Source organism: Ptychodera flava, chromosome 17, assembly GCF_041260155.1.
Source record: "Ptychodera flava strain L36383 chromosome 17, AS_Pfla_20210202, whole genome shotgun sequence".
In the NCBI taxonomy this organism is placed as follows: Eukaryota; Metazoa; Hemichordata; class Enteropneusta; family Ptychoderidae; genus Ptychodera; species Ptychodera flava.
This window is the reverse complement of record NC_091944.1, coordinates 28,659,583-28,674,585: the sequence shown is the minus strand read 5'-3', so window position 1 is coordinate 28,674,585 and position 15,003 is coordinate 28,659,583. Positions and strand designations below refer to the sequence as shown.

Genomic DNA, 15,003 nt, shown 5'->3' with positions numbered 1-15,003 from the left:
GGGCAGTATCCCTTCAAGGAGCATGTAGACTTGTCTCGGCAGTTACAATCAGCTGGTTGATCCTGACACTGATCTCCGGTGATTACCCTCTTATTATGTTATTTGATTGTACTTGCCATATTTTTCATACAGCTGTAGCTTATTTTAATTTATATATATATATATATATATATATATATATATATATATATATATATATATATATATATATATATATATATATATATATATATATATATTGTCACAAGATGGTCAACCACTCTGTGGCAAAATTTCAAACTGGCCGAAAAGATGTGGGAAGGGACAGAGTATTGACAAAGAGAAAGACCAGCACACGCAGGTGATGTTTGAATTGGTCAAAGGACCTATAATATTAAATAAATAAAATTACAAAAAATCGTTGAGTACAAAAATTAACTACACACTAAAATAACTAAAACGTTATGTGACTCAGCGATTACAGGGGTGTAATCACAACTCAGAACTATTCAAAGGGCAACAGTCTGTTCGTCTTGGAATATCAGCAATATCGGCGAGTACCTTAGCAAAGGCTAAGGTCGACTTGCTTGTAGACTGCTGAGCGCTGCATGTACATTCCAGTGGCTGGCGTGTTTCAACACTTGTAGCATCAATGTCCGGTTTATGTACGGAAAACTGGCTGGTCCCAATACAGTGTACTTTTCTAGTTGTTACTTGGCTAGGTTGAGCAGCAGGGTGACTCTTCAGCTGGAGTAGATAGGAGTGCCCCTAAATCCACGAACACTGTCTTTTATACCTCCGACAACATGTGCACACACATCACAGGCGAATAATTGATAACCAAAGTGTACACATCCTAAAATGCAAATGTCGATGGAGTACAATCACCTGTCATCGGCATAAATTATCTCTGAGTACAACACAATCCTCGCTGAGTACAACCACCTGTCATTTATACATTAAAACAACTTGACCTCCGGCTCACTTACAAGCTTAGCAAAATCAATATTGTATACGTAATCAGTACAGAAATTGGCGACACAAAAAATCATCTCTTGACAGTTATATATAGTTATATATAGTTATATAACTTCCAGTCCAAAATAATTGTATCTGTTACTTAATTTCCATTGATCTAGCACCCTTCAGACAGACACTCAGAACTAACAAGATCCTTAGCTCTACATTCTTTCTGAAGATTGCCAGATGCATGAAGCTAAAGTAACATATACGATTACTTTGTACTTCATCTCATTATCATTAATTCTTAGCGAATATCAAATAGTTTACATTAAGGCAGGAAAAAGTCGATAAAAATAAAGCAAAACGTATTCCTGGTTGTGCTATGTAGAAATGTGCAAATGGGTATTTTTCAGAAAAGGGAGACAGTACGTTGCACACGTGCACGCTACGCATGAAACATGCGTAATTTGTAAACCATTCCGCAGAATATCCCCTGGTGTTGTAGCTTGGCATCCTCTGTAACTCATCGTTGCGTTTATTGATTCGAATGTGGGCATCCTTGAATGAGTCTGCTAACCTCAGTGCCTTTGTTTTCCACAGCTGAATTACGTTCACACCTGTGAAATGAGGAAATGACAATCTCAGTCTCCCACGGCAGAAAGCATCGAGGTTGTTTGAATTAAACATTTCGTGCAATAGTTACCAGCACAAAAGAGAATACTTTGTTATTACATCTATGTTCGTGTGGTTGCGCTTAAAAAGAGGGAGGAAGAAAGTGGAAATTTTATTAAGGCAAGTTTCAGGTTTTTAAAAAATACGATGTACAGGATGTAAGATGTAGTGAAAGAGGTTAGCATGATAGTTGGCGAAATAAACTTGTAACTCTCAACCTTTAATTCATTGGTTTTAAATGTACAATATGGTATTTGACAAAGTTCTTTGGTATCATCTATCAGTTATGGGATAAAGGGTTTAATATTTGAAGCCCTACTGGCGCATTTTTTTTATGTTTAGTGATACCTTAATGATGTTTTCACAATCGTTATTGAGCTTTAAAGGGGTATAGATTGGTTGATGTATAATATTTATCAGAAAGGTCCTTAATACATGCTTCTATCGGTAGAGGTATTTAAGACCAATTTCATCTTATCTGCACGATATTTTCTTAAACACAAACTCATGTAAACCGCCATATTTCATAAGCGAAAAACAACTTCTCATGTTTTTCCTCGTGACAGATTGATATAGTAAGTGTATCACAACTTTGAATTATATGGCTTTTAATCGATAACTGTCGGTAAGAGTTGCCAGTAGAAAAACCAAAGGGAATAACATTTTAATTGTCACCCGCATATGGGGTCAAAGTTTTGCAATAAGAGTTCCGTTCTTTATCCTGGTAGAAATATATAAAAAGTCATTATTCGTCGGTAAAATTTATATCTGTTAAATGTAATGGACAGTGTCTTTTGATAGCGATGATTTCTATAAAAAAAGTTATAGTTGTAACATTGACAATCCACTACCAGTTTTATGAGAATAAATGACAGACCAGCTTAAAAGTGTGTTTCGGACTTTTCACTCTATGTTATGTAAACATGATCTTAACTTATCCATTTTTGTCATATTAGCTAATGCAAGATATTAAACATGAAACTTCAAGTCTCCTAGAGGTGGATTCTTCGTGAGATAGACATGTTGTACATTTTGATGATACCAAATAAAGTCTACTCTTCTTGTATAGATAGACATTTGAAGCTATATCTGCCGCATCGCTATATCATAACTGCTTGAACATTATATCAAAAATTTATAACCATGTAGATTACGATGAAGTTGTTTCAGTGGACCACTTACATTCATATTCACACAGTGATATTAATACTTTAGAACGGAAATTACTGAAGTCAGAAAAAGCTTAAGTTGTGCGGATACCGATAAATTAAAGTGTGTAGCAGAGGAACTTGAAATACATTTGTTGGATCTTCGAGTGAAATGCTAAGACCCCTCCTAACCATTAGTGAGCGCTGCCTAAATTAATTATTTTTCGGCCAATTTTTGCATTATTCAACATAATTACCTCTCTGTGATATCATCAATGGAGTCCATCAGGTCTCGCTTGAACGTCTCTGGAAGTAGGAGCACCATCAAACCACCAAATGCAAATAAGGAACTTAGGATGATGAAAGGAAGAAGGGGGTCGATGTCCATCAATGAAAATATGTACGGTGCCAGCGCTGCCCCTATATGTGCGAGTGTTTGACCGAGCCCAACAGAAGCATTTCTGATGGATAATAATAATGACGAAATAGTTTAAACACAGTGCGTCCTTCAATTGTAAGGTTTGCTCTATTTGCAAGGAAATAGGACTTTAAAGTTTCCATCGCAAATGTCGGAAAAAAGTACAATTCCTGAGTACGAACCTTACTTCAGTCGGAAACAGCTCTGCCGAGTAACCAAAGAATGAAGTGTACACAATCAATGAGATCATCTTCGCTCCGACACAAAGTGCAACCTTCATAGCTTCGTTATCTGCACGTGTTGGAAAAAAATGCAAGTCTCCTTAGCTTGGTTTGATTTTTGCTCTGTCGTTCCTGGAGCTTAGCCTAAAATGAGCCATGCCTTCAGGAAAAGTCTCTTCAGAGTGTTCCGATAACTAAGTTTTTGACCGTTAGACCTTTCGAGGGGCATTTTATGGCAAATTAATTTTTTAACTTACAGCCCTTCTTCTTATGCAAGACGTTTTCATGGTCTTAAAAGTGAAAACACAAATGTAGTAATATAATAAAATGGAAGCTAGATCAAATTGAATTTCATATCTTTATTCTAACCAACGCCATCTTTCGAAATGTTGGGTCGTCCCTCACGGGCGAAGACATGCTGTCACTCCTTGCAAATTGTCTAAAAGCAAAAAAAAACAATTAAACATTGTAGAAAAAAACAAATGTATTATAATGTATTTCGATAAAATGATAATGGATCAAACCCGGAATTCGAATGAACCACGGTACAAACAAACCTACATGCGCAAACGCTCATAGACGTAGGTGTATTCACGTGATCTCTTGGGCGTACCGAGTCTATAGAATACATCGCGTCCTTTGTATTCCAAAAGGGCATATTGAAGCTCATTTATTTTGCATATGTAATAGTAAAATTATATCTTTTTAAATTCCTTATTGGGGACGAATCATAAAACCATCAATTTCATTAAATACAAAAGCTACAAAGTAAGAATTTGAAAGGTCCAGGAAAATGGAAAGAATGCAACATGGAAAAGAAGAACTGCTCTAAAAAAGGTAAACAGTGTGGCAAATTGTAAGGGACTACACGGAAGCGTGTCCAGTTACAATGAGGTTCAGAAATCAATCAGATACGCAAATCTGTCTTATAAGGCGATATTCGTAACTGTGGTCTGTTTTTACAAGCAGTTAATAGCTTTCTCCTCGAAAATGAGATGTTTTAAATTTATTGGATGCAATTGCTGAAGAGGTAGTTGTGTATCATTAAAAACAGACGATCGAAGAAGAGCATTATTATGACAGACTTGGTTGCTGCAAATACGGTGACTGTTAGAAATTACACAACCAGAGAAGGGCGTGTCCAACACAGGAGTATATCAAAACCAAATTAAAAAAATGTAAATAACAGGGGTCAAAAATTCATGATTACGCGAGCTTTAGCAGCCTGCAACACAAACTCACCTACTATGCCAGCAACAATCCAAAACAAAGCGCTGACCGTCATGGATGAAAATAGAAGCCATCTCCTTGGGAGATACTTAAGCATCGGCCAGCATAATGCGTAAGCAATCAAATCACCAATGCTGATTAAACCAAGGGTGAGACTGGCGTTGTTTGTTACAAAGTTGAAGTTGTAGGTAATACCATAATAGAAGGCTCCCAACGAAAACCTGTTGGCGAGATCGAGAATCATGCAAAGGCGCGCACCTGGTTCTTTTATTGTATTCAATAAAACCTACCTGACATGTTTATATGCGGATTAACATACTGGGTACAATTGTTGGAGCTGTATGTATTATTTTACCAATATCCGTGGGGACGGCAGAAGTTTACTATCACATAAAGTACACGGTTTCGTAAAATATTTGGAAAAAATGCCATTCTTCAGTAAAACTTTGCACAATTTGTCCAATTCTGTATCAAATGGTAACAGTTGTCATATTTACTTTAATTGGCGTACTTACCAACCAACAGATATACTTATTGTCCGATATCTTAGTTCTTTTCGTACAAATAGGCTGGTTAGAGCAGAAATTGGAGAACCGCGTTTATCAGATTCTTCCTTTAATGCAAACAGATATATATAAATAACCATATACATCTACATACACAGACGCTCAGATACATACATAGATACATACGAGCATACACATAATTTCCTACCTACCTACCTACCTACCTACCTACCTACCTACCTACCTACCTACCTACCAGCCTAACTACCTACCTACCTAAGACCAAGTATTTTGACACCTGCTGTCAACGTAAATAAATAAAAATAGCCTTTAATTTAGGGTATCAGGGAGTAATCTGGTATTATCTGATATGTATTAGTGTGCATGAATTGCAAAAAAAAGACTGAATCTATTGCCGATGAAAGAAAAAATATAAAGAAAGAAAATTTATCGTGAAAGGGCATTCTTAAAAGTGGAAGTGTAAAAAGGAAGTGACACGACGTTACAAGATTACGTTTTCAACGATTTGGGAAAAAGTCACTCAACAATACCTAATTACGTACATACATGTGTATGTCTTTTTCCATAGTCACACCAGATCAACATATGTTATCGTGGTGGTTCATGCGTTTAGTTGTTTAACTTCTTTCAGTGTATGTTTTCCAAGACAGACCTTTCTTAATCCCCGTTTCTCTAATCAGTATTCATTGCTCTTCCTTGTGATAATACACTCGCCATGTACGTACACAATTGGGGTTTTACATTTTTCAAAACCATTGAAAACTTATGTCTGTGTCGTCTTTATATCTATTTCCTCGAGTCTTTGAATGCAAAACCCCACTCACACTTCACAGAACAAAATAAAACTATAATCTTTAATACGCCAAAAACCTTGAACACAGAAAATTGAAAATCACACACGCTGGACTGAAAAAACAATCAATCTCTCAGATTAGTCTGTGTCATATTTATCCCTATCACCGCGTGGATCATCTTGTCATTGGACTAATTTGTCAGTGTTCGACTTTTCATGATAATTTATGTCGACATGTTCGATTTACTTACCTTGATATTCGATGATTCTAGACTTTGTCTGAGATATGTGGTTTTGTTCCACTTCGCTATTTTCTCAAACAATTTTTCTGTTTCTTCAAGTCTTCCTTTTTGAAATAACCATCTTGGCGACTCATCTATTATACTGTCAGATAAGAAATGTACAGTTGTAACACTTTAATGTACAAGGAAAACAAAATTAGGAAGCATCGAAATGATGAACGAAACTGGACTAAGATTAACATAAAAGTGATAAAATACTTGACAGTACTGTCATTCAGATGGTATTGCATATGTCATATGTCATCTTAAACTGTCACATTTCATGTCCGTTTCGATTCTCTATGGTGAACACATCAAACCAAAGTGCCATATGTAAACCTAAAGACAACCATCATCGGAGTAAACATAAACGTGAAAACACCAATCTTGACTTTTGATACTACGATTGTCTTTTTTATTTGGTACTTACCAGTAATACGGAATGAAAAGGGTACAATTTAACAAGACAAATAGCTGGATTTTTCTCCAATCACTCCTGGCTGCCAAAGATATACCCGCTAGCAAGAGCTCGAAGAAGGGATGAGAAAATGAACAGACTATCAGTGCCATCGGTCTGTTTTTCGTGGTCACCATTTCTACAACTGAACGTGAGAGATAAAATTTTGATTTTGAACAGAAACACTACATTTTGTTCTTAGAGGAAAAACTTAAGATTAAGCACTGAAAGGCCAATAAATTAAGACATGATTATTGAAGATACTATTTTGAAAATAATTAAATAACGGACATGAATGAATGGCAGCTCTTGAATTGCTGAGGGAGTGTTTTTATACTTGTGTTCTGTATCTTTGTTGTGTATCTTGTTTAATGGCCAATTCCCTTAATCGAGAGATCATTGCAGTTTTAATCCAACACAATTGTTCCCATGGCAGAGTTAAGTCTGTAATGATGAAAACGTTGTGAAATTTGTGGCATTTGGTGAAAGTATTTTGTCTCGCCTGAAAACAATTTCATCTTTAAAAGAAGCTGTCATGCTGCTTCAGGATTTATGAAATAAGAAACTTTACAATGGTTATGTCATGTTTCTATAATTTATACAGGTTACTGTGAATCTTCATTCTAGTAATTCGCCATCAATTTTGAAGAATTACACCTCCGGTAAATCGTGGGAATTCAAGCCCAAGTGGCAAAATGTTGAAATTTGGCGAATTACTAGAATGAAGATTCACAGTAACCGATACAAATTATAGAAACATGACAGTTACTCCACAAAAATATTTTTCGTTTTTGGGAGTGACCTTGGTGAATTGGTGATTTTATACTGATCTGTCTATATTAAGACAGAATTTGCATATCATTTCTGCCAATCGTCTCATTTTCGGTCAAAATATTTTTTCTCTCGATCTGTTCATGTCACAATATTCAAATTGTGTATGTCAATCTAGGATCAGTTCTGATCAAATGACAGAATGATTCTACCGAGGCTACTTCTTCATTTAGTGAAAACCGAAAAAATGCGTGATCCTTTATGACACGGCAGTATATTCAGTTCTCTATATGTTCAGTCAATGAGCGAGGATAAAATACGTATTTTGTCGACCACTTTTCAGCCCTTTTCAAAGGTAATCGATGTATCAAATATTATAAGCCCAGCAATCACCAACTAAACTCTAATCCTACCTATTAGATGACCAATGTTATAAATGGCCGGAGCTGTAATTCCCACCACAAACTGACAAATGAGAAATATATAGATCTTCGTAGATAAATACATTAATAGGTTGAAGACTAAGGCGGTAATTAGGGTGAAATAGTATGTTGGTTTTCTACCATATCTGCAAGCCAAGAAAAGGGAAATTCCGGCAAAGTTTACATGATGAGTGATAGTTAAATTCACTGATGTGCTTTCAGTCCGTTCGGTGCCACACAGTTTATCTGCCCGAGTCATAGCTTTTTTATGGCTAGATGAAATTTTGAAGACAGGCTGTTGGATTCAGGAGTCAGAATAGCTATTACAGACACGGAAATCATGTCTACCTCATTGGCTCTTCGTTCTGGATGTTAATTGTCCTGAACCAACAGCTCAGAAATGTCTGTATCATTTTGATAAGTCAACAAGAAATATGCCTGTCAATGTTTAGTCGATGGCTGTGATCTCAATGTAGGAAAGGAAACAAGTTATATTCTAACTACATATCACTTGCTCAACATCCTTTTTTCAACGGTCACCGGGTTTTGCCTATAGACCATGAGAAAGTTAAGCGTACTTTTTCAGGCTTATTCTGTACATCAAGTATTGTTTTCATTGTGGTTTCCATCTGCATTGTGTTCCTATAGCAACATATGTGATGGAAACAAAGATATACGTTAAGAGTTGCAGTTAAAAGGGCTTCAAGATTACGGTGGCAAATACTTACGCGTCGCTGACGGGACCAAAAATTAAAGACCCGAAAATGCCTGCGAATGCATACGTTGACTTTGGTAACTGTTGCAGCCAACCTCTGTCGCACACTAAGTCAAACTGAAAAAATACGAAACATATATAAAAATGCAGTGTAATGATACAACGAGATTAATGATCTTATAATTATTTCTCGCAGAGTTTTTTGTAAAAGTTCCTGCATACAAATTCCTCTGCTATCTTCTTTCCCGTTTGAAAAAGTAATGAGATAATCAAGCAACCCCTCCGACGACATTGCAACTATCATTTTGACGTCAAAGAAATTAGTCAGCAATAACATTATCATGTTAATTTTCAAATGTCGGCGGTTTTTTTCTCACTCTACATAACTTTCTTCAGACTTACTGAAACTATGGAGGGGGGAATATATGACCGTTAAAGCTTTGCTTATGCCATGATCAAGGCATGCTTAGTTCTTCTTTTTATCCAGAGAGGTCATCTAACATTTGTTGATATTCCATATCGGAAGTTGCCAAATATCAATACGAACTCCTTTGTTTGTTCATGATTGTGTTATTCAACCTTTTTACTATGGATTGGAAAGTCAACCGAGAAACGACACTCGTTAGAAAAAGAACCAACGATTGTACGAGATCGAAAATATTCATCTTAGCTGTAGTTTCCTCATAGATTATCCCTGTAACTGATGGTAATTGGTTTACTATTTTGCCTCAACTACTGTTTTCCTGGAATGTCTTACGTCAGATTCTTTTATTGCAGTTTGCGATGGAATTACGCATATTGGTGGTAGTTGCTCTACTACTTTGCTTCAACGATTACATTGTCTCACTTTTTAACTTTGCATGCAGCAAATCCACTGTGTGGCTCTCGCAATTAAAGGGAACCTAAGTCCAGCGACATTGACAGTTTATCCCTTCCAAAATCACCTTGAGTAAAATGCAACTCAAATTTGCAACATAATTGCACGCGCTGAAGACTACGGCGCGACGAAAAGAGACTTGAAGTAGACGACATTTATGGAAATGAACTCGGAATTCCATGGGCGCGAAAGGGCTCATGGGAGAAGCGTGCGTGACGTCATCGGCGATACAGACGATTGTAGCTTGCAGCTGGAGGAGTACTTTGAACAGTTCAGCGCGTTCGTTAGACGACTCTGGAGAGTTCGGACAGCGATATTTCTGACATCGAGTATTACTTTTCCCTGACTGAAATCAAACCATACTAATTTGAACCAAGATATGTAATAATTAGAAAGCATCTCAAAACATCGTTCATATCTTGTTTGCTTGCGTTTTGTGTATGATTCAGTGGAGGGAGTCACTGTGCTTGTACAGACCACGAACTGGATTGGAGAGACCTGAGTGACCCTGCGATCCTTCAACGCTACGTTTCTAAAACAGAGTTTTCTGTATCAGTCGCTTAAAATTAATTTTTGGTTCGTGAATGATACGGAATGATTGACTGATTGTATGTGACTTGCCGTGTAAGTCGAGCTTGGCCAGATAAATCTCCGATATGTATCGGAAAAGATTTATACGCGATTTGACAAATCTATTATAGTGCCGTCTATTTTTCGAACCTGGTGTCGAACTTAGGAAGTCGTCGGGCTTACTCAGATCTACAAAGTGATGAAATCGCCAATATAATGAATATTTGCCCGCTATTTAAAAAAATAGTATCGTCTTAAAGCTTGTTGTAAGGAATGTGTTTCATACAAGACCAGCCCAAAGTCCCGATGATTTCCGATATGTCCTCTGTTCAAGTCCCGATCGCCAAGTAAAAATGTTTACATGTAAAGAATGTAATTTGTGCAAGGGCCTCCCGAGTCCCGATGATATCCGATCGGCCCTCTCGACGAAGTCCCGTGTGGACATTTAATGAAAAAAATGCTTTACATGTAAAAAATGTATTTCGTGCATTAATAAATCTAATAATGTAAAACATACAGTATTCTTGACTTCCGGCCATGGATGCTATTTTTGAACTAAGAGTCGGACAGAGGTATTCGGGTGGTCAGATCTGTTAGGTGGTGAAATCTCTGATATACATCGGATATTTACCCACGATTTGACAAAGTATCGTCTAGTATCAGAGTTAAAGTCCTAAGTCGCCGATATTTATCAGATAAATATCCGTGATTTCGTAGACCCGGCATGCCAACACCACACAGTGCAAGTAAATCTAGGATCGTCTGGTATCGATATTAGCCTAGGAGTTCCGGCGCAATTGATATTTATCGGGTAAATATAATATCGGTGATTTCTCAGACCGGCGTGCCGAGACACAGTAGGCAAAAAGTCATTCCAGTATCTTGTAATATCAATATTACCAGGTATAGTCCCGAAATTGCCTATATTTATTGGTTATATATCGGAGATTTGGCAGACCCGGGATGTCAAGATAAGAGACGCTTTGTGTAGTTTCGTCTTCGGATTTTAGAGTCCTAAAACCGCCAATATTAATATTTATCTGGTTAAAACCGGCGATAGTAGGCTGACTCAGCATGTCAAGATACGAACCGCATTGTGTGGTATCGTCTTGTATCGGTATCAGAGTCCCAAAATCCCTTATAAAACAATCATCCTGAAAGAATTAGAACATAACGTTGTATCTTTTACGGATTTTTAAACTCGCCCGACTTTCTTTAGCCACTGTCTTCGAAAAAGCTGTTCTGTGGGAAGACGGTAAAAGCTGACTCCGTTTGTTCTTCCTTGAGTGATTTTGCACTCAACTGAACAACAGTTAATTATTTTTTATGCTACTGAGCATTAAAGAGTCGTAACGTGCAGAACTGCACTCCTGCAGTCATAGACTCCAATGCTTGGTAGGCTGTCACACACGTTCGTGTATCGCCGATGACGTCACGCACGCTCCTCCCATGAGCCCTTTCGCGCCCATGGGATTCCGAGCTCATTTCCATAAATGTCGTCTACTTCAATGTCTCTTTTCGTCGCTCCGTAGTCGTCGGCGCGTGCAATTATGTTGCAAATTTGAGCTGCATTTTATTCAAGGGTGATTTTGGAAGGGATAAACGGTCAATGTCGCTGGACTTAGGTTTCCCTTAAGTTAGATGACCCCGTGAATGCAATGGCAAGAACAACACAAACCCACTCTCCATAATTTTCTTGGTTCTATCTTCCCAAATGTTCATGTTTTCAATCCTTCGCGACATTGGTTTTCCCGCAGGCGATGCATTCTCACAAAAGATATCACATTGCCACAACAATATCGATGTCAATGTATCATGCGGTATAGACAATTGACTACGTACGATTTTTTGTGTCTCTTTTCCTCGTCATCGATATTTACAGTAACGTTGATTGAATGAAAATTGAACTTTAGTTTCCGTTTTAGGAACGACGGTTTTAAATTGAGTGCATAGAGGTTTGTTTTGAAGATATTGTTCGACGCCAGTGGCGTAAAGATACAATAATTGGAATACTATTAAGATCAGGTAAATTATATATTAACTTACTTCCATCACCAAACTGTTCGAAACTGACGATCTATCGAAAACCCAACCGTGATCACACGGGTGAATATCCATCGCCGCGAAGCTCGACCTATTAGACGTTGTACCATCGGCAAAATAACTATCAAATATCATTGATTCGTTCACGTTGTACATGTCGCAGGAATCCCAGGTGGTCTGGTTTCCACGATATGTTCTTGGAATGGTTGCACGTTTTAACGGAGAGTCAGGTTCATAGGTTTGGTTTGAATACACCCGACAGTAATGGTCGCTTGACATGGCAAAGAATATGGAGACCAGACCAAACCAACTTTGAAGTGCAAAAGTAAAATTAGATAAGACCAGTATGAGTTTTTGGTACCTCCCAGTATCGCCTATTGTGTGTAGTATATCCTCTACAGACATCCTGAGGCCACGTCAATATAATCTTAAATGTACACTATACACTTAGCCTTGCGGTGACGTTATTGATTGTGCGTCAGAAAACCCTTGCAAATGAACTGATTGGCCCTAATTTGCATGAAACATCACAGTATGAATAATAAATTATCATTTCATGAATGTTGGAATATGGCGACTATAAATAGGGTGGCTGGCTTTGGGCAGACGTCCATTTGTTCTCGATGTAACACGCTGTTTGTATAGCTTCTGTTGATACATACATTACATAAATTCATCTGAGATAGATGCATAGATAGACAGATAGACAAATAGATAGATATATAGATACATGCATACATAGATACATAGATACATACATAGATACATAGATAGATACATAGATACATACATAGATACATAGATACATACATACATACATACATAGATACATACATACATACATACATACATACATACATACATACATACATACATACATACGGACGTACAGGCGGACGGGCGGACGCGCGAAAATTAGAATTTGAAAGTAAAATACTGTATCAATAAATGTTTAGAGTGCCGTTTTACATCTAAAAGGCATGTACAACAAGACTGGGTAAATATATATTTCCATGCCGTAAAATTGGTAAAGACAATTCATTTAATAAGGGTAAGGTAGACTGTTGACTGTCGAAGCGTTAGGCAGAAGGTGTGTTTAACAATTTCATGGAAAAGCTTTTGCCAACTATGCGATGGAAATATCAACCGCTCACAGTAGTGTTCCCTCCGAAATTTTTGTGACCTTTGCTGCGACTGATTTTATTAGAAGCTCTTTTCTTCTGACTTCACTTTCCAACCTTCTGCGAATGAATCAAAATCGTACCAGGGACAAGGCTTAACGTTTGACAGCATTTACACCCGTAGCCACTTTACTCTTGACATAGTCAGGTATTCTGCTTGTTATGAAAAACAAACAGACCCTGCCAAGGGTTTGAAATCAGGGCTATTGATTGACTCTCGGCGTTAAAATTGAGACACAAGATACCACTTCCATTTACGCGATAATTAGTTTCTTGAAGCAACACACTTTTATGAGATCACCGCTATAGAACCACGCAAACTTGTGTATCCCATGCAGACAGTGTGTCTGGGGAAATTGAAACCAGCTGCACTGATTTTCATAAAACTAACGAGACACTGCGATAAGGTAAAAATGTACAAGAAAATTCAGTTTTTTCCTTTGATTATTGTATAGATAGGGCAAATAAAATGTCTGAACAAGACTTGTTTATGCCAGTGCATGGTAATTTTACATTGTATCTCGATCTTGAACACAGGATGCCAATTGTAAACTCTCATTTACAATCCAAGATATCGCCGGTTTGCCTTTGTACAAACAGAATTTCTTACTGCATCAAGTGGGCTTAATCAACAGTTAAGTGACCACGGGTGTAATATCTAACTTCTGCCACTTTTTTCCTCGGTCGTCTGATACGAATCTCGTTCTAATCAAAATACTGGGAAGGTCAAAAAAATTAATCAAAACAGATATAAGGCGATTTAAAATTAACGCATTTCTGAGATAGGATAGAACACGTGATAATCTTTAAACCAGTCGGGTTTCCTTTTACACTTTCAAAATTAGCTCTAACCTTGCACGGTACATTTCGGCAACGTCGGTTTCACACACATGCCAAAATAACTTTCTCCGCTGTTATATAGATTGAAAACCCCGCAGGAATATCATTTCGAACCACAATCCTTCATTTGTTACTGATTTATCTTTAGTGCCCTACCGTATCTTTAGTGGTGCTTGTTTTATAACAAACATGACATTTTTTCGTTCGCATTTTATCGAATGTACCGAAAGCAACAAACATGTCACTCTATGAAATGAATAGTTGCACAAGAATATTCGTACACATTTCCGTTTGCAAGTGTAATGATAGATAGATTTATTTTGCAAAATGAGAACCACTCTTGTCATTCAAAGCACTAGTTTTTCCTAACCGACGATGTTTCACATGGTCTATTGGCGAAAAGAATATTTGTGCGAAGCAAAACCAATGTCCTGGTACGATATTCTTACAAATCAAATCTTGAATTTGTGCTGCTATGCTCTCCTCAGTTTATTAAGAATTATGTTGCATGTTTTTAACTACAGGGGCAATATTAGGAGTACATTTTATGTTCATAGCTATTACTAGTCCCCATATTCAGGAAAATTTAAAATCTTATCAAGTCAACCCATACCGGCACAAATTTCGATAGAACTGCCTTCAAGATAACACGGGTAACCATAAATATGGGATTTTCTCAAGATGTTTAGTGGTGAGAAGTTTATTATAATTTGAATGAGATTTTAAGATTAATATTTACCTTTCAAAATGAGCTTTACCTAAAACGGTCTTATAGACCAATGAAGAAGGCTGTTTTCACACAAACTCCTTAATTGCATGTGTTTTGATCAGGTTCGGAGTAGTTGATAAGAATCACTTTGCGAACTTGTACAACACTTGATATTTCAGTTTCACA

General features: G+C 37.2%; 1 protein-coding gene across 1 annotated transcript; it reads right to left on the bottom strand.

Annotated features, from left to right (window-relative positions):
• Positions 1-341: 341 nt before the first annotated feature.
• Positions 342-12,583, bottom strand: LOC139115985 (organic cation transporter protein-like). The gene is made up of 10 exons (XM_070678465.1): positions 12,091-12,583; positions 8,611-8,714; positions 7,874-8,028; positions 6,663-6,834; positions 6,203-6,335; positions 5,147-5,244; positions 4,644-4,852; positions 3,363-3,471; positions 3,020-3,223; positions 342-1,559 (listed from the first exon to the last, which is right to left on the bottom strand). Exons 1-10 carry the CDS (start codon positions 12,490-12,492, stop codon positions 1,478-1,480), a joined length of 1,668 nt encoding a protein of 555 aa, XP_070534566.1. The 5' UTR covers positions 12,493-12,583; the 3' UTR covers positions 342-1,477.
• Between the last annotated feature and the right edge of the window lie 2,420 nt (positions 12,584-15,003).

What these genes read in the sequence shown, in the direction of transcription:
- LOC139115985 (XM_070678465.1), bottom strand. Translation starts at nt 12,492, where the DNA reads ATGTCTGTAGAGGATATACTACACACAATAGGCGATACTGGGAGGTAC. An exon ending in CGAACAGTTTGGTGATGGAA is followed by an intron (nt 8,715 to 12,090) that starts GTAAGTTAATAT and finishes GTATTTTTTCAG; the next exon opens with TTTGACTTAGTGTGCGACAG. An exon ending in ATTGATGATATCACAGAGAG is followed by an intron (nt 1,560 to 3,019) that starts GTAATTATGTTG and finishes CTCATTTCACAG; the next exon opens with GTGTGAACGTAATTCAGCTG.